The following is a 26,854-nucleotide window of genomic DNA, read 5'->3' on the forward strand; positions in this document are numbered from 1 at the left end:
TTCAGGCCACTTCTGAGATGAGGGGACATGTTCTTCTCTTCTCACACACTTAGTAGCGTAAGAGGGGAAGGAGGAGTATTGCAAGCACCAAGTCCCCAGCTCAGTAGCAGTCTCAACATGTTGATCTCTGCCTTCTCTCCCTCACCTCCTGAAGTTATTTTTAAACTGGTCTAAAAATAGCTTCTCTATTTTAATTGGAACTAATTAAGCATCAAACTACACTTAGATAGTAAACATTGAACTGAAGTTTGAATGGTGCACATCAAAATAGAGTAAGTGATAAAAAGCTGCAGGTAAATGTAAATATATATGCCATCTCAAGGCTTCCACAGATCCTGTAACAATGGGATTTGTTATGAATCAGATATTCCCCTCCACATTAGTCTTATCAGACAGAAAAAAAGTCATCATTAATCACTTCAAGTGTTTTTAGAAAGGTGGTTTCTGCTTGACATCAGTCATTTACATAGATTAAAAGGTATACCTATTACTTTAGGGACAAATAAGACAAGATCTTTGCTTTGTAGTTTTTACAGCTATAATAAGATCAAACAAAGCAAGAAAAGATTCTCTTTGGGAATGGAATGAAGAAAGAATAGAAATTACTACTACGGAAAAGTAATTTTTCCTACATGATTAGGATATTTGCATTTCTGTATTACTTTTAGATCATGCCTACAATTATTACTCACTGTAGCATCTTACTACTGTATGTAGTCACTAATTTATAGTGCTCATTTAGATTCTCATATTGCTACAATAAAGAAAGCATTTTATGCTCACCTCTTTCAAAAATGAATTCAATCATTTAGCTGTTAAGACTGTTTCAGGAAGAAAAATAAAAAATAAAAAGGTGTCCCAGCTCTCCAGTGTATACTTGCATCAACACTTCTTTCAAGAAGCAGTAGCATAGATGCCAAGAGCTATTGTAATCTGAGTGGCTGCTTTAAAAACAAACAAACAAAAAACAAAAAACGTAAAGCCCCCCAAAAACCTAGAAGTCAAATATATTTCCTGCTCTCATCTTTTAAACGGAGCTCACAGATAAGATATTTATTTCAGGACTGACTTAATTCACATCACTTCAGCAAAGAATAAGAAACTCTGAAGATTTAAATTTGCTCTTCTCAGTAAGCTTTTTCATTTGTCTTTTTCTCTTCTATTCTAATACTTAACAACCACCATCTCTTAGTTAAGTATCTTCATCTGTACCACATGGAAAGGCTACGCAAGCTCATGTATTTATTTTCAACAGGGCCAACTAGCCTACACTCCTTTCAGCAATAACAAATGTTTACACATTAGCACTTTTGGCTCAAGTATTAGAGCTGTTGTTCTGGACTTCAGTGCTATGAGCAAAAATACCTGCCTACAACAGCACCAAACAGCTATGAAACCATAGCTATAAAAACAATACAATTAAGGACACAGTTTCAGAATTACTCTGTTACAAGCTGTTTATTAGAACTTCACTTTGACAATAAATAAGGTATTTTCCAAGCAATCAAAATGTAATTATTTAAAAAGTTAAACAACTGAAGTTTTCCCAATGCATTTTTTTTTATATATACATGATTTACCATATTTTAAACACCAGTTCATCTGGAGCTGTACAACAGCAGGACATCTATATTTTTAAATTGACACAGCAGACTATCATGATATCTTCAGTCTAGAAACTGTGTGTAAAAATAATCCAAACTATACCAAGCTGAATTTGGATGGTCCAGCTGTTATCAGTCTCTTCATTCATTAGAACAGTTGTTGCTGAACTCAATTTCTGATGTATGGCTTACACAACAAAAATACATCCTTTTAGATTTATGGTTTTAAAGAGTAAGCCACTTGATACCAACAGTACATATTAGTCATTTGTAACTATATGTTACTGCACACTCTGTTCTGCCCTCAACACAGGTGGCACAGAACACACTTCTGCAAAGGATGAGCATTTTCAGTACTGTAAATTCCAGTAAATACAAACTTTGCACTTCAACCTACTGTTAATTATGAAAATGTCTTTTGGTTTTAGTCAAATTGGCTTTTTTTTTTTGCTTAAATACTCCAGACATTTAATATGCCTATAAAATAATACTAAGAGTTTGACGTTCACAAAGTTAACTTCAAAAGAAAGAATGTCCATGTTAAATAAAGCACCAAATTTTCCCCATGTTTATTCATTGCAGTATCAAATACTAGATGTTTTAAAACATTAGTTCTGTTGAGAGTTGTAATTTAAAAAATAAAATTTAATTCTTATGGTTTTAATCAAAGCCATGTTTCCAAAGCAAGTTTTATACATTCTGTGCAACATCCCATTTTCTTTAAGTGGAGAGGTACCAGTCTCCGAGTTATGCAGCTGCAATTGAGTTATCATCTGCTTGTCGACCCTGAGGCTTTGAGGAAATAAAAATAGGGTTAAAAATGCAAAAGACTAGAGTTGTTGTGAAACTCACTTAGTAATATATCATGTTGATCATTGTAGATGAAATGATTATGGCATTAAGTCTATCCTTGCTTCTAAGCATTTCTAATAGTAGGACTTTTACGGAGCACATCCCACTGGAATTTCACTTTGGCCCATTTGGTAGCAGGCCTCAGCTCCTTACAACCACTCTGTTAAATAACAAGTTCTTCAAACACGTAAGGAGATGATCTTAACACAAGGCCTAGCTGATTAGAGTTCTCCAAGTATTACTGCAGTATAAAAAGTTGATAATGATAAATGAATAAAATGGGAGTAACATTGAAAGTTTCCTGGAAGAACCTTAAGCAGAATCACAAGAGATAGTAAGGAGGAAATTTTAAAGGAAAAAAAAAAGAAAAAGCATCATTACAACAAGGTTCTTAGAGGTTCTGACAATTCCAATGAGAAAGCAAAGAATTCAAAATCCCAGGAGGTACTCTTGTAAATAAAGAATACCTCATTGCTGAGAAAAAAAGCCTTTTGCATTAAGAGAATATCTTGATAGCCAGTCTAGAAGAGCCAGTGATTGACAGCATATATAAAAATTAAGTTTTGCCTAGCTCTTTTGGCTGAAATGAAATTGAAAGAATGCCAGGGCCATTTCCTGGAAACAGGATTATAGATGTCAGAACAAGCTTTCCTTAAGCAACATGAATGAACTCTCCAGGCTCACTTGCCAAGAGTCTGACAAAAAGTCAATATAGTACTCTGGAGATCGAAGCAGCAGAAGAATGCAGTGTTTCAGGTTACTGGATTTACCTTGCTTTGAAAAAAAAAAAAAAAAAAAAGGAAAGAAAAAGAAAAAAACGCATAAAATCTATTTATCATGATGCAATTGAACTGCCTTCAGAGCTGCACCGGTTTAAAAAACACTTGAGAGTGAACATAAACAAATTCCCTAAGGATTTTGTTTGACAACAGCAACACATGGGTCACATTCACAACCCAAGACTTTCCAAAGCAAATAATTCAGTTACTAACTGTCCATTTTAGCCTGCTGAGAAGTGGTCAGCTTTAAACAGAGCTAGGATGGTAGTCCTCAAAAAGCAAACAGCTCTACAGGGAGCCCTTAACACAAGAAAATTCTGTCTTACCTTCACAAAAATGTGTGTAGGTATGAATCGTCTGAGCAACTGGTCAGTGAAGTTTGGGAATCGCATCAAGTTAATATGAAGAGATGGTAACTGCTGATATCCAGCCATCAGAGGATAGAAGTTGTATAACATTTCCTGCTGTGTGCCAGGAAGAATTCGCAATCTGATCTAAACAAGCAAACAAAAAAAACATATACTCTCTGTCAGAGAGTAGTTTTCTATTTATTCAATGTTTTTACTCTGACTTTGGAAATAATGCAACTATTTCTCCTCCTGATTTAAAACTGTCACTTTCATTCTGAAACACAATGTTACACACAAACAACAACACGCCAAACAGCTCCTAGTTAGGCTTCCATTTACCCCTTCTTTAAAAGGGGCCTGTATGCAAGCTTTCCTCCAGAGAGAATTTACCATATTTATCATTCTTCTGTTTACCATACTTCAAAAATTTACAAAATAATTCTGTGATTGTCATTTCTGTATATCAGTATAAGTCTAATTCATGTATTCTTTACCATCAGTTAAGGCAACAGGACCTGTAAATGTGACATTTTTGTACCTGCTTAAGGCCAGAGAACATGAAGGCATCACTGGGTTCCACTGACACCTCCACATCCTGGACTAAATTAGTCTTATTTTGCAGGTGATATCTGACAGGGAGGGATTCTCGGACTCGACCAAATGAAGGAAGATCTTTGGAAAGAAAGTAAATAATCTCATATATAAAATAAGTTTTAAAGTTTAATAAATAAGTCCAGCTCAAAGAGCAATGAAAAGTTTGGGAAAAAGTTACAATAACTAGGCATCTGAAGTATTCCTGATGAGATTTTTCAAAAGCAAAGACTAAGAAACAGATCACAGCTTTAATTTTCATTTTTTCAGTAACATTTCCACAGCACTTAAGTTATAAACCCCCCAACTGTTTACACTACACAGGAATGCAGACTGGGAATCACTAAGGTCACTGTCATTGATTATTTTCAGCTTGTCAAAACTTTATCAGATATTGTCAGAATGCTACTTAAAAATACAATGGGAAAGAATGATGGGGGAGTCTCAGTACAAACGAGAATAAACTAAAGAAAGCATACAAATTTTATGTTCTCAGTGAGCTCTGCACTCCTACTCTGCTCTTGTGCAGATGAAGTGCTGGAAGACAAGTATTTCTCCTGCCCACAAGCAGTTCCAATACTCTAGGCTGTTTCTTTCCTGAGATGATGCCAGGGCGTGGGTGGATGGAACAATTCTTGCCACAAGAGTCTACAAATCCAATGGGAACAGGAGCTTCATCAGAGGCAGCTGTGGTCTCTGTGCTACCATGTAACACAAGTTGTTACATCTGTAGCTTTTAAGAGAACACACTGGCTTAACTTGCCTGCAATGAGGAGTGGAAAGAGGAGCAAGGCTTGGGGCAGTCTAAGGGATGATACATTTTCTTCCACTGGCCCCATAATATCCATCAGTAGTTTTCTGTTTTGTGCTACAGTGAATGCAAGTGCTGGATGCTCTAGGACTCCACAGCTGTTCACATAAGAAAATCTAAAAATTTTAATTGGGTCATATATACTGCTAATTAAGATTACCTGCATTAACATGGAGGGGAATGCTCTCTACAATCACATGTGGTAGAGTGATCACTGTACTAACAACAGGTACACTTTCCACAGGTGAACTTCTGCAGGAAAAAGTCAAACATAGACCATACTGAAATTTATAATATTAAACATTAAGACAGTAAGCCAACAGAACATTGCTTATGTTTTATTCAATAAACTATAGTAATTTCAATGATTTTTAAAAAAGAAAAAACCTTTATACTGGATTGTTGGAAGTTAAAAAGAGAGAGAAAATAGCAATAGGCAAACAGTAAACAGCTCTGTCTAAACAAAACAAAAAACCTAAGAGACAGATATATCAAAGCATTTATTTTCAGAAGCTAAATGAGTTAGGCTAGTGTGAGAAGTCATTTAGTTTTCTCATCTTAAAAGCATGTGTTTGTTCTTAATATTAAAAAACTATTCCTTTAACACTGCTTCAAGTGAAATACCTCATGGTTGGAGAAAAATCACCATGAAAGTGGAAGGTGGTGACTGAAAAAGCTTTGCAGTCAACCTAAGAACTTCTAAAAAAGAAAGCTTCATGGAATGTTAAAACCATCACCAAATAACATTTATTTTTTAAGTGAGTATGTTTTTGCTCAGAAGTCCAAAAACTGAATCAGAATCAGTAATTGAGAAAAAGTCTAGGCAGTATTTGTTACAGAAAGAAAAGAAAAGAAAGAAAGAAAAGCCAAAAACACCATCACTCCCATACCAAACCAATTCCTCCTTGCGTTCCACACCACCCAAATCCAGGCCAAGAGATACTTACCTCTTCCAGGAAAGGATATAACATCCAGTTGCCACTCCACCAGCACTAGTAACTGCAGGGCACCGAAGACAAAAGCATTCACTGGCACTCTCACCTGTCTGTAAAACAACTATCAGCAAGATTTTGTTTAAAATCAAGAGGCCACTAAGTCTTAAAATCTAATATTACATATAGATACAAGAATGTTTAGTCTGAAGGGCCTGAAAGTACTTTACAAACTACATTATATAGTATAAGAATTCAATAAATCTAGAAATATCCTGACACGAGTGTTGCACATACAAATAGATGACAGTTTATTTTCTAAATAGCATCCTCAGGTCTTCGATGTCTATATTGAACAAGCAATTACATATTTAGAGTTTATATGAAAAAAACCAGCAGATAATGCCAGTTCAAATTCTTCAAATCCTACACTTCTTTCACCATAAATTCCAAATTTCAGCATCAACCCTCTTATGTTTTAAAATAAAAAGATATCTAGATATTTCTCCTCTCCCTCCCAAGTATATTTTTATTGCTAGGGGTTTGAGAAGAGAGGGAACACAAAAAGAAAATCTACTCGCTTTTCTTTCTTTTTTTTTAAAAAAGGTTCCTTCAGTTAAGACAAGTACTTTCTCATTTAGAGTGATTTAAAAAGAAAAAGACAGTAAAAGTGCTAAGAAAATAGAAGCTTTAGACAAAATAATAATTAAAGGAATCCTCATTAAGTTTTAAGGGGAAAACACAACCACCTCCACCCCACCCCAAAGCTGAGCAGCTAAGTAGTTGGTATCTCAAGTTAATAACTCCTGGCTATTAGCTCTTCAGAAGTGTCCACTGGTAGTCAAGAAGCACAAGGTGCTGTAGCTAAACCTCATACTTTGGTGACTAAAAGACCACAGGAAATCATTGCTTTCTGCCAGGCACCCCCCTCTGTAGATTCAACTACAAAGGAACTGCAGTCTTGCAAGGCCTTGATTAAGTTGGCAAACAGCTGCCTGATGATCAGGCAATTTGTGTCCGTATTTTGATAAGACGGACATGTTTGCACATCCCTGTTGACTCAAACACATTGTTCTGTCTGAAGACTTTTGATCAATTCTACCATAAGCTACTCCAATTATCTGGCTTTAAAAGTTAGCATATTGACTTCTTAAAGGTTGAGGTCTGTAAGATAATTTTTACATTTTAGTAAGCCATTAAAATGTGTTAATATAAAGAAAAAAAGCTTATTTCTAATTACTCTTTTTAGGCTACTCTGTTTAGCTTCACATTTTGCAGTTTCATGACTGAATTCATGGACAGGGATCCTCTTAGCCTTTAGATGCTGCCTCCATCAGAAATTTTTGCATTCTACAACATACTTGTAGTCCATGAAAGCTAGAAACATTGAGTATTTCTTCATATGAAGACTTAAGAACTTGCACATCAAGAGTATTTTCAGGTGCCTACCCTTGCATCTGCTATATTTAGAATTTTGGTTACCATCTACTATCAATTCCATTTACCAGATCTAGTGAAGGAAAACCACAGTGTCTAAACGTACTGCTGTCTACAGTGTGTTTTATCAAGCAACTGAGGTATTCAACAATTTTTCCTATTTAGAGTTTGCCATTGACAAGCAAATACTGTTTTAAAAGCATCCCTCTCACTTTTTGCTCATGTAAAAAAATACCTTTACGACGCAAGCACAGCCTAAGAGAACATACCATTTTCCACAAAAGACTCCAGCTGATCTACTGGGGTCATGGCAGCTGAAAGCTGTAGCTGGCTGGTCACAATAGTGAGAGGCCAAGGAGAGGCACTGAGGATGTCTGTCATCAATAAGAAGGGTATATCTGCAAAGACTCTATCCAAATGTTCCAACTGCCAAGACAGACACAAGAAGCATCAATTTTTAACTAAACAAGACATAATCAGAAGTGGCGTGATTCCAAAATATCAGTGGTTTTTTGAACGCATACCTTTGTGGAGACAAATTTGACAGCAACGTCAAATGGAAATACTGTTTCTATAGTTACGGTTTCATCCTGTATAGGTAATGAAAGGGGTAGGAAGAATGTGGCGGGAGAGAGAAAAAGAGAAGTTATATTCAGTTTCAGACCAGGCCACTGATGTCAAATTAAGAGTAAGCTTACTTTTAACACCATTTTATCTACATTCTCCCCAGGGCAGAATGCATCAGTGATCATTTTCTGAGAGCAAAGATAGAGTTTTCTTTTGATTATACACTTTTAAAGGTGTTCACCCTAGTTTTGAAAAAAGGGCTACAGTTCGCTTCTTCTCTACCCCATTAAGAGTCATTTTACCACTACAGTACATTATGAATTATTACAGTATGATTAATTTATGAATCAGGATTATCATGCTGTAATAATTCATAGCACTATAGTGATAAAATGCCTTTTAACTTCTCCCTTAAAAAAAAAAAAAAAAAAACTTTCCAATAGAAACCATCAACTAAAATTATCTTCTCAAAAATGTATTGGTCCTATTAGGTTTTGTGTTGAGAATTACATAGGAAAAAACACAGTTAGTTTCTCTCTTCTCGTGAAGCGGCCATGATACTATAAACACGAGCATTTCCTTCAGCACAGAAATTACATTACTTCTTCTGTTACACAAATCTCAGTTCTATGTACTGCACTTCCACTTTGTTTTGAATGTTCTAGACATCTACCCACATACAAACTCTTACCATCCATCCATTCAGTAGGTTACTAGATATACTGCTGATTTACAGTGCTTCTATATACTGGAAATACTTTTAAGAAATCTAGAATTACATTAATGAACTGCAAGAAATAGACTCTATGACTCTTAATCTAAAGGCTATGTATCTCCAGCAACTCGTGCATTTTTATGCCATACCCGGTGGCACTTGCAGAGGATTTCTTTCCCTTCAACAGCAGTAGTGATCAAGTAGGAAACATAAACCAGGAACATCCTTGCACCAACCGTTCCACAACGAATGTATATTGCTTTTTCCAGCTACAAAATGAGACAAAAAATGAGCTATGCAATACTTAAAATGCACTCAATATTCCTAGAGCTGTCTGGAATTTGTTAAATTATCATTTTACAGTGCAATACTAGAAGGAAAATTTTTGACTATAAAGAACCTGTTTCACTGTATTATCTTAACCATGTAGTGTGATTTTAATACATAGTAGCAGCACTGTTCTCATTGCTTGCCATCTGCTGTTTAATAATGCAAGAGCAGAGCCGTTACTAGCTATTATACAATATATCCAACTTCTTGTTTACTAGTCAGAATTTCAGTTCACTGTAACATCTGCAGATTTGAGCCTCCACCCACGCAGAATCATCCTGGCAGCTACTATTATCCACTATCCATTAGCCAATACATTTAATTAATAGTTGAGATTAGCCTCCTTATGTTTTAACCTTCACACTTATCATTGAACCCAGAATATATGCTATTTCCATATTCCATCCAAAGGGGAATGTAGCTAAAGAAATTCTAAACTACAAGTAAACATTAGGCAAAACATGCCGTAAGTATTTCATTCACCAGTTCAAATATCTGAAACTAAATATAAGCCCTTCTGCATGAAGGTCCTTTATTCCTTGATGCTCATTTTCTTAACTATGATATAGAAAAAACAGTTGATGTATCTACCTTTTCCCCTGGCTGCAAGTCTCCTATAGGGATATCAGGAAGCAATGCAGGACAGGAGTCATCACATGTTTCTGTTCCATGAAGAGTCACCTGAGTTTTCTGAGTCAGGTTGGCATCTTGTCCTAAAATGAAAAATAGTCTTCATATCCACAGAGGCCTTAATAGTTTATGTTGTTTAAATCACTGAAGCAAATAAGCAGCATCTAAAAACATTCAGGTATTCATCTCAAAAAGCAACACATTGCAAATTAAAATCATTAATTTGGTTGATAGATGCTTTCAAAAGTATCAGCAGGAAGACCTACAAGCAGATCTATCTGACAGGACCTCAAGTTTTCTAAGTTGGAGGATTTACATCCACTAGACCTTTCTCCTGCAAGGTTTCCATTTCATCTATTTAGGCCAGAAAATCTCAGGATCAGAAGCCATATCTAGATGTTCCCTACCATATACAAAGCGAAATATGGTTATGTGAGTTTTTCTTGGCAATCTATACCAGTAAGCAAGGAAAGGCAAAGTAAAACGCAAGTTTCATATTTCTGACTCTTAAATTCTCAAGTGTACAGCTTGATGCTTTTAAGCCTTTTAAAAATCGTTCTTCCAAACTACAAAAATATACAAGAAAAATATATAAATGTTAAATGACATTATTCTTCATTTACGGGTTGACTAGAATAATAGAGCTACAAAAATCACATGGGATCATTTTCAAGGGAAAATAAGTCGCATCTTGCCAAAAGGTTGCAACTCTGGAAAAATATAACATCTTTCCTGTGAATGAAATATCAGATTTCAATTGTTCTTTTAATGTAACCGGTAAGCCCAGAATTTTAAATCCAAGTTTTAAGATTCAAGATCAAGGGGAAAAATCAAGACAGAATATAAACACTGCATTAGCAGCTCAGCACAAACATCCAATTAAATAAGCTTAAAGAATACTCTACTGACACTAATGAGCTGTACAAGTGTATAGGGAATGTGGTTCTGTTTTAGATTATACAGTACATCTTGTAGTAACTATCCAAAAGACAAAAATATTCTTAAGCCACCGGCATTTGGGATATAAGCAGTCATACCAAGCATAACTTTTAGACTTCATATTTTAAAAATTTTCAATAACTACATACAGCTAGCTAGAATTTAACACATATTTTCATTTTTTCCTTTTCATTCAAAAGGACACAGTTGCAACTCTCCAACCATCCCCCAATTTCAATTTTTAAAACTAAGTAACACTTTCCAGGAGAACCCTTTCCCCTCACCCCACACAAAGATGATATATTAAAGAAAATATTTATCTGGCTCTATCTGAGACTTTCACCTCAGCAAGAAAAGTCTACTCCTTTTTCCAAGAAAATGTAAGTTATTTACAAGTGAATTAAAAAGTTCTACATTCTCTTTCAAACCCATATGAAAACTTATCTTTTCATAAGAACCACAAAAACACTACCGACAAGTAGTGATTAAAACAGCTAGAACCAAATGGGTCTTAACAGTTGTTCTTATCACTATTATCTCACCATTCCCAACTTTATCTTGGTTTCACACTTAAGTATGACAAGAAAGCCATTTATTATTGTTCTCAGCATAGCAGCGAGAAAAGGGAGTCAATGAGGATCCTGGTGAAGTAAACAAACAAAAAAAAAAAAAAAAAAGAAAAAAAAAAAAAAAACACCAAATACCTGGCTTTAAACCCGCAGTGAGCTTAACATCTTTGGCAACTGTCTCCTCATGTGACTGGATTGTCACAATCAAACAATACATTTCGTTAGTCAGGGCTGGAGGCTCATGACGGAGCTGAACAGAAATGTTTGGCACTCTAGAAATAATCCTTCAAGAGAAAAGACTCAGTTATTTTATGTTTCTTAATGAGTTTAAGACTAGTTTAAAGGAGATCAAAACAGCTTATGGTTTGAAGAGTTCTCAACTAGATGTGAGATTCCTGAAAAGCAACATGATGAGATACTCTATAAAAATTAATTGGAACATCTGTACATTAGAAGTTCAGATTTTCTGTCAAGACAGATAACCCTACCACTACCAACAGCAAACATTTATTTTTTTCAGAAAATATCTACTATTAACCTGTTTATTAATGATTATTTCCCAATATAGTTTCTTGGGGATTGTGTTGCTGCACACATCCATGTGTGCATGCACACACATGCCTGTGTGCGTATTCTTCTATAAAATACACGAGTAACTCTGGTTTTCAAAAAATGCAGGGAAAAGTCTGCCTAACAGTTAAGTGAAGGAGAAAAATAAAGTGGATTTGGTATGCTCTGAGATTAGGGCAAGCTTTTTCCATACTTCTCACTATCTCAGAACTCCAAGGTCCTAAAGAATTAAGATAGGTATCAACTTATCCCCAGTCAGTTACCCAAGGATATATTAGAAAGCTCTTTTTGAGAGCAAAACAAATCTTTTTTTTTTTTTTTTTTTTTTTTTTAAATGCAGAGTGATTGGGGTTTGCAGGAATCACAGTGACACATCATAAATGTTTAAGTTTTTACTTACATAGTGCTTGCCTGAATCGTCAGACTGTCCCAGTGAACTTCATTATCTGGAAGCTTAGGTCTTCGCCTGAAGGAACGGGCTGCTTGCAATGCTTCTTGAGATGAAGCAGCATCTCCGCCTCCTCCTCGCCAATTCAGAATCACACATCTACCAGAGTCACTTCCCAGGATCAAATCCACAGAGGTGATCTGATATATACGAATTCAAAAACACGTGGATAGCTTCCGCTGCCGTTTGTCCTCAGATCACCCGTGATAGAATTAATTTTCCAACATACACAGCCCCAGTAAAGACACATATCACCAAAAAGCCTCCGGCAGCTTTGGAGACTGAAGTCTCCACAGCAGCAGTATAGAAATTCAACTAAGGAAATTGTGGTGGAAAGAGTATACATGTCCATGAGTGTGCAATATAGTCTTGAGTAGTTTCCTACACTCCCTCAGTTCCATGGTGCTTGACTATGCGTTACACATATTAAAAAAAAAAAAAAAAAAAAAAAAAAAACTTAAGTTTTTGTGTTTTCCTTTTGTTTGGCATTGCACAAAGAAACATTACTCCCAGTTTTGATACTGAATTTCAGGAGTAATAAATTTCAAACGTTTGAAAACCCCAGTGACATTAGTAACCAATGCTGAATTAGAGATGCTTTCTCATTCTTTGTAAATATCAGTGGAAAATGTGCAAAACATTGACAAACCTCAATCTTCTTTCCTACGTCTTCAGTTTTTGCAACAAATTTGAAAGTGAACTTTCTTGTTTTGCCAGGGACCAAGCACATTGTTCCTTGAGATGACTGTTCTAGGATATCACTTTTTTGATAGGCTTCTTCTACCACACAGTACTGATTGTAATCCTAATATAGAAGGATAGGGAAAAGTTAATAGTTACAAGTTTAATACATTTTTATAGATAATGGTAGCACAGTGAATGTTAAGGCTCTGTTACCAGATCAAACAATATTAGCTCTTGCTACTTTTCACTCTACTGAAAAGAGACTTAAGTAATTAGAGTGAAAGTTTTTGATATTAAATACCCATTATATTAACTATTTTAACTTAATTTAAAAGCATCAAGAGGAAGATGACATTAAAGTTTCAGAAGGATCATTTTAGCAAGCTTCACAGAAGAACAAAGATGTTATATACATACTAATTGAATTGAATTTGGGGGGATTTATCACAATATCAATATAGCTGTCAAAGGGTATAAAGATAATGCAAAAAGCAAAACCAGCTTTCCAACAGAAGCATTAACAGTCACTAAAACAGAATTTTGAAAGTTCTTCTCCAAAACTGTAAATAATATTATTGCATTCGTATATTATTTGAGTTAGAACATATATAGTTACCTGGTTATTAAAACTGACGCAGAGCTTAGAAAACCTGATAGGATGAGGACAGTCAGCTTTCAAGTATACATCAAACTGCACAGGAACATCAATGTGAAAACTTGGAGCAAAAAACTTAGCCTTGCACTGCACTAGAATTAAAAATAATAATATAATAATATAATAATAATACTTGAAAATACTTATTACACACAAACTACCACACTGAACTCCAGAAGCACTCTCTTCTCTCCCATTATTGTTATGGTAAGAATTGTTTTGTATATATACACACGAGCCAAAGCTTAAAGAATAAGTGGGACATATTTGGCTCCTGGCATGCCACACACAGCTACTTTTCAGAATTTTGCTGAGAACTTTGTGGGAGGGAAGACAGATATTCATCAGAAAAAAAGAAAACCTGAACTAAAACCAAAAAACTTAGACTCTTATTCCTATTTCTACATTAATTAAAAGCACAGGTAGCCTCAGTTGAAAGTTGAGAGTTTTTTCCTCAAACACAACACTCCAAATTATTGATTCCTCTTGATGTTGTGAGTCAAGATAGAAGATCATTGGCTTCTCATAACTCCTTATCTTAGTGATTTAGAAGAATAGTGCTGGCACAAGAATTTCAGTGTTACTGGCTTTAATGCACACTACATAATTATTTCTAATTATTTATCTCCAAAATATAATCATGTTTTAAATTTATAGAATGGTGCAAGTTTGCTTGAAGCTTTGTTACTTACCAAATGGTATAAAATCTTGGACTTCTATTGTAAAAACATTACTGCCTGCCAAGGAAACACGGTCAGCCCACAATTTCTGTGATGCCTTCACAGCACTAGCATCACAATCAGGTTCAGGATCAGGGCTCTCATTCTGTATCCAGAGAGAAAATTACAAATTAAAAGGAGGTTGCCAAACACGGACTCCCTCTTAAGAATAACAGAGAAATAAGTGTTTTGTCACTTGCCATTAGAACTTTTATCAGATTTTTTTCTATTCGAGATTTCTGGTCTTCTTTAAGGGTGGATGCTAGCAAGTGAAACAAAAAAAGAAGTTTAAAGTCCTTTTACTTTTTTTTAATTTTAAAAACAAACCCTTCCTTTAGTTTGCACCTTCCAAAAACAAAAACAAATGAAAACAGAAAACCTGCACAAAACATCTAACAGCAAATAACAAAATACTTGAGTTTTCAGAAGTTTCCCCTGTTTTAAGTGTTTCCTCTTACTTTCACTGGAAATGAGCACAATAATATTTGGTTAGACAAGTACTTCATACTTTATCAGTGGAAAACCCCAAGGGAATAATGCTTAGAGCTTCTTGTTATTTCTGTTTAAAAACTGAAGGAAGAGTAGAAAACAGAACAGTTTGGGACACTGGAATAGGCAAGCTCAGATGAACATAAAGTAGCAGCTAAAGGAGATGACAAGAAAGAAGAGGGAAAAAAACTAACTTAAAACATTCTTCTCTTGAAGATGAGTAAAGGTAGGTTTATCTTGTTAATTATTCCTCTATATAAAGCTGAGTGGCCAAACTAACTAATAGAAGATGCAAAACCATTTATTACGACATATACCCTAAAAACAATATTAGTTAGCAAATCAAGGCACAAAGATTATTCCTACATTGTCATTAATAGCTGTTATCCAAAGCAAAGTGTTTTAATACTTACTGTACAGCTACAATAAGTTACATTTTCTTTCTTAAAACACACCATATGCAAATTTCATCAGCAGAGTTCTAATAAAAAGTTTGAGAAGCATTTGGGATTTTAAGGTCCAGGAAAATGCTCTTGGCTTTTATTATTTACTACAAAGCATGTTTTTCCCTTCACCTATATTATACTTCTCCCTCTGCCCCCAAAGCTTAGGATATTTCTGTTACATTGTTTGAACTACACAGCTTTTTGTCTCAAATGAAGCTCTACGTCCTGTGTCTCCTGACACAGACTATTCGAATGTACTAAAATTCAGAACAGAAGAGCAAGAAAGTTTGACTTGAAAGAAGGTCAAAATTCAGAACAGGTATAAAATTTTCCTGCAGTCAAATCATTTGAAGTATTCTAAACTATGCGACATGTGACTGATTTATTTGAAAATCTGACAGATAGTTATCTTTTTTTTCTTAATATGATAATTGAGTATATTTCTTAAAAAATACCTCTGCCTAGTAGCTCTAAAGAATATGTTACGTAATCTTTTAGCTGAGCCATTAGATAGGAACATTTGAGAGCTGTGGTCAATATGGAAGTAAGAAGAGTCCACCATCCTTCACTGCGATATTCACACATAACATAATCCAACAGCCTGCAAAATATTAAAATTGAGAGAAAAATAAGTTACACATCCTAGTTTAAGAAACTCAGATTGTTTAGTATCATTAATACAGAAGTTCTCGACTAACACAAATGCTAGATTAAAGCCAAGTCAGCTATTTCTATATGACCATGATTTATAGAAATCAACATGAAGTTATTGTGAAGAAACTCCTCCAGCTGCCTGTGTTGACAGTCCTTAATGCTAAGGCAACAACTGGACAGAGACCAAGACTCTAAAGCCAGCATTTTACTAAAAAATTATGACTTCAAGTTGCATATGCTGCAAACTTCAAGAGAAAACCACCCCAAAACTCACAATAAAGTCATCTTATCCTTCCAAACAGAAGCATCTTAATACACTTAAGGCTGAGGTGGTTATTTTCCCTTCTATCTCCCATCCTCTGCTCCCTTCAAGGGTTTCAAGAATATACAACCATCTTATACATCAGTCTATGTCAGGCAAAACTCCACATCCTATTACGGCTTTTACACCAATTGATTTTCACCAGTACTAGCAATAGAGAGGTTTGTTTTGTTTTGTTTTAAATAAACTATGTCCAACTGTTCAAGGCAGTAGTTTCTGCCTTTTTTTTTTTTTTTTTTTTAGGAAAAAATCTACCTAAATATAAAGTGCTTTTTTAAACAATAGAGGCTGTTAATATATAAAAAATAGGTTTGATACAATTTGATCTACTTATCCTAGCCTATTTTCTCCTCTATGCAGCTTCTGTTCAGCTAGTAACAACAATGAAGTTGTTACTTCAACATACTTCGTTTACAAAAGGCAATCTTAAAAATCTAATTAAAACATTGTGAGGCTCCTAGATAAAATGACCTTGATTATTCATCTTAAAAATACAGAATTAAGAAACTAAACATAAGATACGAGCTCAGACAAGATAGTAGTTGCACATCAGCACTGAGCTCAAGCTTTCTTAGATTTGTAGCCATTAATATTAACAACAGAAAACTGCACTAATAGATTTCCTTTTGTTAATTCCCTGGTATATAAACAGAATTAAACTCAGATACATTTCCTTAATATTTCGAAACTTGTAACTCAGTTTTTAAACGAGGTATAACTATATTCTCATTGCAGGTAAGAGTGACTTCTGAAACTTGCCTGCCAAAACAAACAACACTCACTGAGTTGGAAATAAAATAAGATTTTAAAAATGGCCCAGTAATGCAAATTTCCATAGAGAATGTTATTTGCCGAATGAGGCAAATCCCTACAGAAAAGAGATTTTTACTAATCTAGTGAGTGACCCATTATATTCACTGTACTTTAATAGAAGTGGAGTTTGTAGACCCTAAAGCTTGCTTTTCAATCAAATCCAGGTACTAGTAGCATCTTAAGTGAGTTTCCAACATCATTCCATACTGATAAAATATGTAGTCTTAGTGTGGAAAAGTAGCATACTAAATAAACAATCAAGGGTGGTACTCACTTCAAAGCTTTAGTGTAATCCTTGGCATAGTAATATTCTTCACCCATCTGAACCACTGAAAAACAATAACAGATATCTGATCAATACTGAAAATTTTTGCAAAGTTACTTAAAGGATGCATCTGAAACTATACTTACTCAAATGACTCTTCATTCTTGGACATTTGTATTTCTTGAATTGTGCAACAGCATTACTCAACAAAGTGATTATTAACTCCTAACAGATAAAACCAAGAGTACTGACATCACTATATATGTAACATTAGGATAGTGTTAGTAAAACAAATTTGTAGAGTTAAACTCACTGAGTGAAGAACATTTTTCTCTTTCAGCTGCAGGGCTAAAATCCCCAGCTTCTCTTTTTCAGGATCAGAAAGATCAAAGCCTGCATAAGACAATGAAAAATCCATTACACTGGAATTTTGTCAAGGTCTGAGAAGAATCATTTATCTGGTAAAGGATATGTAATGCAAGCACCAACTCAGGCACGCTCAGATTCTCAAACATTCTTTTTCCTAGGAGATGGCTACATTGCTTTAAGAACCCTTCTGTGTTCTAAAGGTGAATTTCTGGAACAAGTATCTTTGTTTAAGAAAAAAAAAGAAAAAGAAATTACTCAGTAAACTATTGTAAGATGAGTAAACCTTTACATTGCATCTGTTAATGTTTAAAGCATGTAAGTTACCACAAATTTTGAGACCTTTTCCTATCTCATCTCAAGTAAGGCTTCAAGCTTACGTTTCTTTAGCAGGAGAACACCAGCATATAGGGAACCGTATATAACTTTAGAAGACTAAAATCTTCTGCTGAAATACATAATCTTGAATTCACATATTAATTAGTAGCTTAATCTTGGTAGAAGATGCTAAACTATTTTAAAAACAGTAACCACTTAAAGATAAAACAGGTTAGATAGGTATGTAGATACAGCAAATGAAAAAGGGTTTAAAAGAAGGCAGTGATAGAGCTGCAAAGCTCAGAAAAGTATACAGAGAGAACAGGAGAGGTGACCAAAGGGGGAGTGAGAAAGCAAGAAAAGCAAAGACAAGTCAGCAATGAGCATTTTAGAACCATTTATGTATTCATACATAGCTCAGAGCTATAGATTCAAAGTCTGAAGTGATGAGAAAACTTCTCCCTTAAACTGAGAAAGGAAGATGCGTTTTTGCTATTTACATCTAGGCATTGCATCTTCTGCATTCCATTTTGAAATCCAAAGGGTTTTTCTAAAACATCATCAGTTTCTGCCTACAACTGGCAAGATATAGTACGGATAGTAAGATGAATTTGTAATCGTCATGCACAGGGACGTCATCAATATTGCTATATCAGGTTCTGCAACTTTCTCCTTCCAGCTATGTATTTACTGCAGTCAGACATTACTGCAGCACATTTAATCCAAGTAGTTCAGGCAGTAGTAGCAACAAAGCAACAGAGGCTTCAGCATGGCCTATGCAACTTTGCTTAAGATTGCATCCTGCAAAAACCTCTGATGTTTCTTCTTCTGTTTTCTCCAGAGATAAAACACTTCCTGCACTTCTGATGGACACCCGTTCAGTTCATACCACCAACTAACACAAGGAAATGTTTTCTCAGCCTTGCATATGGCTCTATGGAAAAGGGATTATATACTTTTGCCTACTAAACTAGTTTGCAAGATCAGAGAAAAGTATGTCTGAACCCACAGATACAAGACACAGAAACATACTTAATATTCCCTGCCGCCAAGGCCTTTGCCCATAGAAGTCAAGCATTCCCGTCTGTGTTTCCAGCGGATCCGGATTTGGGTACATCACAGAGGACTGTAAATTCAGCAAACAGAGTCATTAAAAAGGTGAGTTTTTTCCTAAAAACTGGAAGAAATCTAATGTTCTAGGACACACACACAGAGGAATTTTCTTTAAAATATTTAACCTTTCAGGCCGTCCGTATAAGAATTACTTCAGGAAACCCAAGCTTTTAAATATTTCTCATTAATTCATTTTCATTTGTTATAAATACAGTCACAGAAAAACTGGTTAATCCTTTTAAAACTAGTTCCAAGAATGACAAAAGAAAAGGTATCAGCAGAAATAAATGCACTCTTGAATAATCAGGACATGTCAGCTGGAAAGTAGTTCCATACAACTAGCACACACATTCAATCACTGAGCGTTGGAACCACTTTTTCCATTCACTCTTTTCTGCCAAGCAAACACCAGAAAAACAAAAAACCCAGTTTAATTTTTTAATACTAATGTTCTTGTTTCTCTGCTGTAAATCACCACAGGTACAGAACATGTATGGAGAAGTAATGGAAAAATGTAACAATAAGTTTTCAAGCACGAGACACAAAGCTAGATATTTAGAGAAGTCTTTTATGAGTAATTTAAAAAAAGTGTCAACAATATTTGGAATCAAATAAATAGAACAATGCATTTTTTCAGGACTAACCTTTCCAAGTATTTGTTGGAAAGTAAGGGAAGAATGCATATTTTCCCCTGCGTATCATTTACAAGTATTACAAGTTTTTCCACTAATTTACCAGCTGGTTACATGCAACTTGTTTGTTTTGAACTTACATCGTGGTTACAAAGCATATTTGCTAGTTCTTTCCGTTCCTGCGCATAGTAGGCTGCCTGCTGGTAATAAAAACCTGGATTCTGAGTTTGAATTGCTGTCAACCCCAGCTTAATCGCTTCATCAAACAGGTCACCAAAAGCCTGAAACCTAAAAACCAACAAAGATATTTCTCATGTGATTAGGTACAAAACAGCAATTTTAAACTGAAATGTACGTTTCCGCTAGAAGTTCTGGTTAGCCTTAAGACAGATAATAGTCTCTGAACTTAAATGTCTTAGTTCTATGGCTACATCTATGTCATACCCTGTTCATTCCCAGCGACAAGTTGTCAATCATCAGTGCAAAACAGAATGACATCATATAGCTTTTATGATCTACTGTCTTTCTTCGATAAAAACCCTCAGAATTCATGTCTTTCCTAGACAAATAAAACAATGAGCTTCATCATAAGGTTATATAGGAACTGTAAAAGGAACATTACTAAGTTTAAAAAAACATACTGTTTCGACATCCAAGCAGCATGTTCAAAAGCCAGTTCCGCACTTCCTATTTTTTTCTTGCACAAGTCAATATGTTTTCTGAACTGAGCAATTGCATCCAGTGGAGTATTATGCTGAAAACAGAGGCGACAGATCTAGAAGAAATCAAAAAAAAAAAAAAAAAAAAAAAAAAAAAAAAGAAATGCTTTGTTAGGCCATTAATGATTAAAAAAAATAAAATAAAATAAAAATAAAAACCTAACTCTAGTTAGCTCTAAAAGCAGAAGAAGAGAGCAACAGAGAAAACAGAGGGAGAGAAGTAAATTTAAAGCCTAATGTATTGCACCATAAACTGAAGAGTCCTCCACTTCATCTGACATTATTCTCCTTCCTCTTCTTCCCCAAATAATCAATGGAAGAGTGCATAACTTGGCCAAATTCAAGACAGAAGAGCAGAGTCAATAGGAACACTATTATCTTTAAAGTCTTCAATGACCTCAAAAAAGATTATGACATTCAATGCAGTCCAACTCCAAGACCATTTTAAATAGTGGGATAGTGCTGTCTTACCTAGAAGCCCCAAAAGGTGATCAAAGGACTAATTTCCTCTTCTTAATAAGCAGTATCTAACCTACACTGGCCTAACTTTTGTCATAGATTGTTAATTCCCCCTGCAAAAAGTGGGAGTAAAAGGTGTTCAGTTCTTCAGATAACTGTATCTCACGTTAACTCATCTTCCAAGACGCTCCTGAACCACACAGGTTCAGCTAAGGACCCTTTTTGTGGAATTCAGAACTGGCTTTGCAAGCCTGAGTGCAAGATATTGGCACCCAGTGATGGCTATTTCTAATCTGTCTTCTTGAAAGCACTATGAAACTGAATATTTAAACCTTTACAGATTAGAAAAGTATCAACTATATTTTTTTAAGCACAGGTAGTCAAAGATTAGAAGTATGCTTGTTACCTTGTAGTTTATAAATCCAGCCATGGTCTTGATTTCCAGCATGTTTGTTTCATGAGCCCTCAATTCATGCACAAGATTATATGCAGTTCTGTAATTTCTAAGTATAAATATTTAAATTAAAGTGAATTCATACATGATAATGAATTTGTACATTCTAATAAATAATTTAAGAATAGAATTCCTGAAAATAAAAAATAATCTTCCAAACCAGAGTGTTTTTCCCAGTAAAGAACTCACCCATTACACAATTATAAATGATTTACATTCATGCCCTCCTTAGGTAGTAATAAACCAGAACATTTTTAAATCATATATTACGATAATGGGAAAAGCAGGGGGTGAGGTGGGTACACAAGCCTTACTTTAGAGCGTTCTGCGTATCTTGTTTCAGCTCACTGAAGAATGCTATTTTGAACTGGTGTCTAACAAATAAAAGCTGCAAAACACAACCAGTATACATCATTCATAAGCATCTGAATATACCCACTACCTACAAAGCAGATGCATGCAATTATTCTGTGAACATCTGTGAAATTTAATACTTGACTTGGAAAGCTGCTTTGGCAAAAGTTGTGTAGTAGTTCTCTCTGCTACTATGACTCAGCAATGGTCTTTTTCCAATTTTTATCTATTACTAAGACTTTTACCACTGAGCAGATGAGAACTTTGTAACAACAACAAAAAAAAGTCTAAACCCACAGCTTTGGCTTAGTTTTTTTGGTTCAAGTCTTGCCAGTTTAATCAGAATTTGTGTGTTTGAAAAAGTCTTTAATAAATTGAAAAGCAAAAGCTAAAAGCCAAACTGAGTCTAATTTAAGTTCCAGGTTTTTAAGGAAAGCATTTCTCAACTTGCTGGGATATTACATTCTGATAGATTAAACCATTACAGACAAATTTTTAAAATCATGATTGTCAATTCTGGAACATTATCTGAGAATTTCATTTTTAGGATGTCTCTTTTCTTGTAAGATGTCAGGAAGACAAACTTAAGAACTAAACCAAAATCAAAAATCAAAGTTAAAACTGTAGAAAATAAAACCCAGTTTATTTCCTACATAGAGAGGAGGAGTCTCTTACTGGAAATAAAGGGGGAAAATGAAAAAAAAAAAATATTCATACAACAAGCAGCTCTTACTTTTAAATTATAACAGGTAATATAGCTTGCATATTATTTCAAAATTAGAGTAAGATTACCTGATGAGTGGTTTTGTTCAAGAACTCCTTATGACATTTAACTCTTCTTATTTCTGTATAATAGTAGTTCTGTGCATGCTCATAGAAAGCATTCTCCAATCTGTAACAAAGTTGTTCTTCATTACCTTTCTCTCATATACAAAGAAACAGAAGAACTTCAAAAGAAGTTATTTCTAATCACTACCCATATTTTAAGATTGTCAAAAGTAGTACTGAACTCTTCTGTAAATCACTATACTGGGTGGACATCTACACATGAGGACTCTTCACACAAAGCCTTGCAAGGATTAGCACAAAGTACAACAAGCTGGTTCAAGAGCCTTGATGTCCTGATTTCTCATATAAAAATCTCTAATATATAACATGAGACAGTTTGGGGATAAGCTGTTAGGGTTGTGCAAGCGAAGACTAGTAGTTGCTCTATTATGATAGAAAAGCCAATAAAAAGTGGAGAAATGACTTGGTCTAAGCAAGCAAACCTTGCAGAAGCTCCTTGATTAAGCCTCAAGGGCTTGACTGTGGAGCAGAGGCAGGAGTATAAAGGAAAGAACAGCAATAAATAATACAGGAAGTTAAGGAGCACAGATTACAATTCCTTATCCTATTAAAGCATCAGTGGCTACCTGGGCCACAGGTGACAAAGACACGCTTACAAGATAACTCACTCAGTGGCAAGTCCCAGAAGGAAAAGAGACAAAGACACAGAGCTCTGTATTCAGTATGAGGCTGAGGAGGGTCTAAGAAGCACATGTTGAGAAAAAAAAAATCCAAGGAAAACAAAAGATCACCAGAATCTAGGAGAGGAATGCTTTCAACAGCACTGACGCATGCTGAGAATAAAGGATGAAGTACCAGTTCTAGGATTTGGCCAACAAGGGATCATTGCAGACTTTGGTTAAAGCAATTCAGCTTGTGTTCTACTCTCTGCACAGAGAGGGTGAGGATGAAAACAAAGTAACAGAGCACTAGAAAACAATTGTTAACTATGAGTTCAGACACAAAAGGAAGATACAATAAATTAAGTCTCCCTGGCATTGCAACACTGTATTGTTACCATGTAAGAAGAGACAAGCCACTGTGTTCTAACACACACATTTTTCCAAACAAGAGAATCCACATCATACCTTTCTCTCTTACTATTATGAAATCTCGATTAAGAATCCAAAACGAAGACCAAGATCGGGAATTTAGTACTTGATTATATGTTTGAAACTTTTTTTAAAAATGTGCATGAAGAACTATCATGCCTGAAGGGTATAGCCTTATCTTTGCATACCTGGAGAGAGTAATAAATCCTCATATCAAAATGCAACTATATGCAGTCTGTGAAAGCTTGTGCTAGTTAACATACAGTAAACACTCCCTTTCTAGCAATGGATACAATATTAGCATTAATTTGTTTTGAGAATTTGAGTATTATATAAAAAATAAATAGCAAGGCAATAGAAGGAAGAAGTAATCTCTCAGACCACAACCCCTCACCTTAAGCATATCTGGAAACAAACAAACAAACCCCAAACAATAACAAAAGCTAGTCTTAATAAACTATGATTGCCTTAGTTTAAGCCCTTTCTCCTTTGTCTATACAGGACAGTTTTCCTTCTTCTGTATTTGAAAAATCCTGATCATTTATTTCAATCCACATTTCCCACAGATATTAAATCATGAAGAATATAAAATATAACAAGGACATAGTATCCAAAACCACATAAATACCAGTTAAAATGGATGAGAAGAGAGACATTTAGGAGAGTCAGAAAGTTGGAGGGCAGGGAGGGGGCAAAGATTTGTTAATACAAAGTTACAAACAAGACTTTTGTGGGGAGAAATATTCAGAACCAGTAGGTCCAGAAAACATTGTATCAATAAAGAAGTCTGCTTTGCCTTTACACTATTTGGGGAGGGGAACATGTTGGGATATCTAACAATGTTTCTCAGAAAGCCCGTCTAGCAACATCTCCACCGCCATAATGCAACCTCAGGCAGAAAGGGCAGAGGTGTGGAGTTCATCTGGCAGCAGAACAACCTAAAAAACTTCAGTGAATGAATAAAACAGTCACTGCTGGTCTACAACAGGTGTGCCACATAGCTATCGTCCCAACCTATCAACTCACTCATCACTGTTAGCAACCAGAGGAAAACAGCGTTTTAAAACTGCTTACCTTATAATATAACCAACAAGATGATCAGTGTGCGGAAGTACAAACAGGGATTTTCCAGAAAGGTCACAAGCATTACATAAAGCTGCTGCCCTCTCTGATGCAATAACATCTTCCCCTAGAGAAGCCAAGGAAAGCACAAGTAAGCAGTACGTAGTGCAAATTCAAACCAGCTCTAAAAGCTTGACCAGTAGAAGGTATGGAAAATCTAATATCCAAACATGCAGTACACGTTCCTTCTTGCTTCATTCAGAAAACTACATTTTTCATCCAGTGGAAGAGACTGGTAGCTAAGCTACTACCAGAAAACTTCCATAACAATGTACAAATATGCCATAAATGTTTCTTTAAATTTCTGTTCTCTCACACAATTAAATATACTGCATCTTGAAGACTAAAATGGCATCCAGAAAATATAATGTAAATGTAATGTAAAAAAAAAAAAAAAGAAAAAAAGAAAAAAAGAAAAACACTATCAAAACCACCCTATCTTAACCAAACACTAGAGAATATGCAGCTAGAGCTGAGGTAGTGGTGTGAGTGAAATTAAAGATTAAAACCCACCACATTTCACAACTCCACTTAACTCACATGCTTTTCAACCACATTCCCTACTTTGGATTTTGCCACTAAAGGGAACTTGCTTTCCTTTAAGCTCAGAGCAGAGAAGAAGCCTTCTGAGGAATTCAGTGACTTCTCTGCCATACACCTATCGAAAAGGTATGCCCTAGAAGTTGGCTCATCCAGAGAGGAGGTAGCTAAGAAGGCATGCATGAACTTAACAAGTAGTCCTACCTCTTGCTCCAAAATTTTGTTGAAAAACATTAGAAATGTTTGAATAGTCTTAAAATAAAGGCTTCTGTAGTTACCAAATGTCCTTCCTCTAAGTTCTTATTACTATATTTTTTCTTCATCTCCAGAGAGCTTTAAAATACAACCTACTTACAAGGAGGTATTTTATGTGTATTATGCTAACACATCGTTTTGGATACCCAGTATCCAAAGCTTGACTTAGACTTCGGAGGAAATAGTTAAAAATATAAGCGTGAAATCTTTAGTGTCAACTACCATGAGCATTCACTCCATTTGTGCATTTGTGACTGCACTGAGGTGTATTTCATGCATATAGATAACAATACATTAAGAACTATAGATAATATGACAAACAATGATCAGCTCAGGCTTTCTGAAAAATGAGATCATTACAACCACATACAGAGCAATTTAGTCAGCTTTCTAGTACCTGGAGGTAACGGCGTTTTTTTCTGAATCAAAACCACAGCAACTTTCGTATTTCGTCCCTGCAAACTTTGCCTAAAATAAATATAACATAACGTCAAGGTCTCATCTTATGTTTGCAAAGAAACAGAAGAAAATGAGATTTCAGTTTAGATGAAAGCATTAAAAGACTGCACACAAGAAGTAAAAGCAAATGCAATGATACACTGAATCATTCACAGAATGCAGCATTCTCTTCTTTGATCACATGGAAGAGAATAATTGTGCTGAATTTAGTAAACAACAGTTAAAGAGTTCAAGTTGCCCTGAATTTGTGCCTAAGAAAAAAAAATACATTTTTTAATAACGCAACAAGGATTCTGCAATCTATACTTAGCCATTAGCTCGTAGCACATTATGAGCCAAACAAGACAACTTTACCTGACAATTTCAACTCGAGTGGCACACTCGGACTGTTTTTCCTTCCACTGCGGCTCTTCCCAGTCTAGTTCGTAGAACACCACCACAAGCGCTGGAACCAGATTCAGGTGTTTGTTCATCCAACCGGTCTTCAGGATCCCTTTCGGAATGTACCACTCGTAGGACGTCCTCTGAGAGCATTGAGGCATATTAAAGCAAGCCACCAGGCACCGGAGACGTTAGTAACAAAACCCGGCAGACTCCAGGCGGACTGGACAAACAGGGCCGAGCTCGGGAGCGGTTTCGCAGGCTCCCGCGAAGCGCCGGGCCTGTCCCGCACCTGCCCCCCGCCCCCCTCCCCGCGGCGGCGGCGGCGGCGGGGCGCCCACCTTGGTGCGGCACTTGGGGTACTCGTGGTCGCCGGGGAGCACCTTGAAGGAGATGGGCACGCGGTCGGCGCGGCGGTTGGCGCAGAAGGCGTCCCACACGGCGCGGTGCACGGCGTTGTACACCACGTCCAGGCCCGTGAGGGTGACGAAGGCCATGGGCCGGCAGCACAGCTCCACCGGCAGGTCCCACTGCGCCGGCGTCATCCTCGGCCTCGACCTGCAGGGCCGCCCCGGCCCCGGCCCCGGCCCACGCTCGCCGCGGCGGGCGCGGCTCGGCGCGGCTCGGCTCG

The 26,854-nt window shown here is 35.9% G+C and overlaps 1 protein-coding gene across 1 annotated transcript; it reads right to left on the minus strand.

Annotated features, from left to right (window-relative positions):
• Positions 1–1,431: 1,431 nt before the first annotated feature.
• On the minus strand, positions 1,432–26,799 carry TRAPPC11 (trafficking protein particle complex subunit 11). The gene is made up of 29 exons (XM_062575756.1): positions 26,565–26,799; positions 26,197–26,366; positions 25,781–25,851; positions 24,541–24,655; positions 22,379–22,478; positions 21,547–21,620; positions 21,185–21,281; positions 20,242–20,375; positions 19,741–19,888; positions 18,888–18,981; positions 17,485–17,564; positions 17,318–17,396; positions 17,181–17,235; positions 15,573–15,718; positions 14,383–14,444; positions 14,156–14,288; positions 13,425–13,555; positions 12,774–12,929; positions 12,077–12,264; positions 11,242–11,390; positions 9,560–9,681; positions 8,788–8,907; positions 7,881–7,946; positions 7,626–7,782; positions 5,935–6,043; positions 5,148–5,239; positions 4,124–4,257; positions 3,562–3,729; positions 1,432–2,396 (listed from the first exon to the last, which is right to left on the minus strand). The coding sequence occupies exons 1-29, from the start codon at positions 26,766–26,768 to the stop codon at positions 2,352–2,354; spliced, it is 3,399 nt and encodes a 1,132-aa protein (XP_062431740.1). The 5' UTR covers positions 26,769–26,799; the 3' UTR covers positions 1,432–2,351.
• Positions 26,800–26,854: the final 55 nt, after the last annotated feature.

The sequence above is a fragment of the Rhea pennata genome, chromosome 4 (assembly GCF_028389875.1).
Source record: "Rhea pennata isolate bPtePen1 chromosome 4, bPtePen1.pri, whole genome shotgun sequence".
NCBI lineage: Eukaryota > Metazoa > Chordata > Aves > Rheiformes > Rheidae > Rhea > Rhea pennata.

Coding starts and splice junctions, on each gene's coding strand:
- TRAPPC11 (XM_062575756.1), bottom strand. CDS start 26,768: ATGACGCCGGCGCAGTGGGACCTGCCGGTGGAGCTGTGCTGCCGGCCC. Junction 22,479..24,540: donor CTTGTTGGTTATATTATAAG/GTAAGCAGTTTT, acceptor ACTTTGTTACAG/ATTGGAGAATGCTTTCTATG. Junction 7,947..8,787: donor TCCTCTGCAAGTGCCACCGG/GTATGGCATAAA, acceptor TTACCTATACAG/GATGAAACCGTAACTATAGA.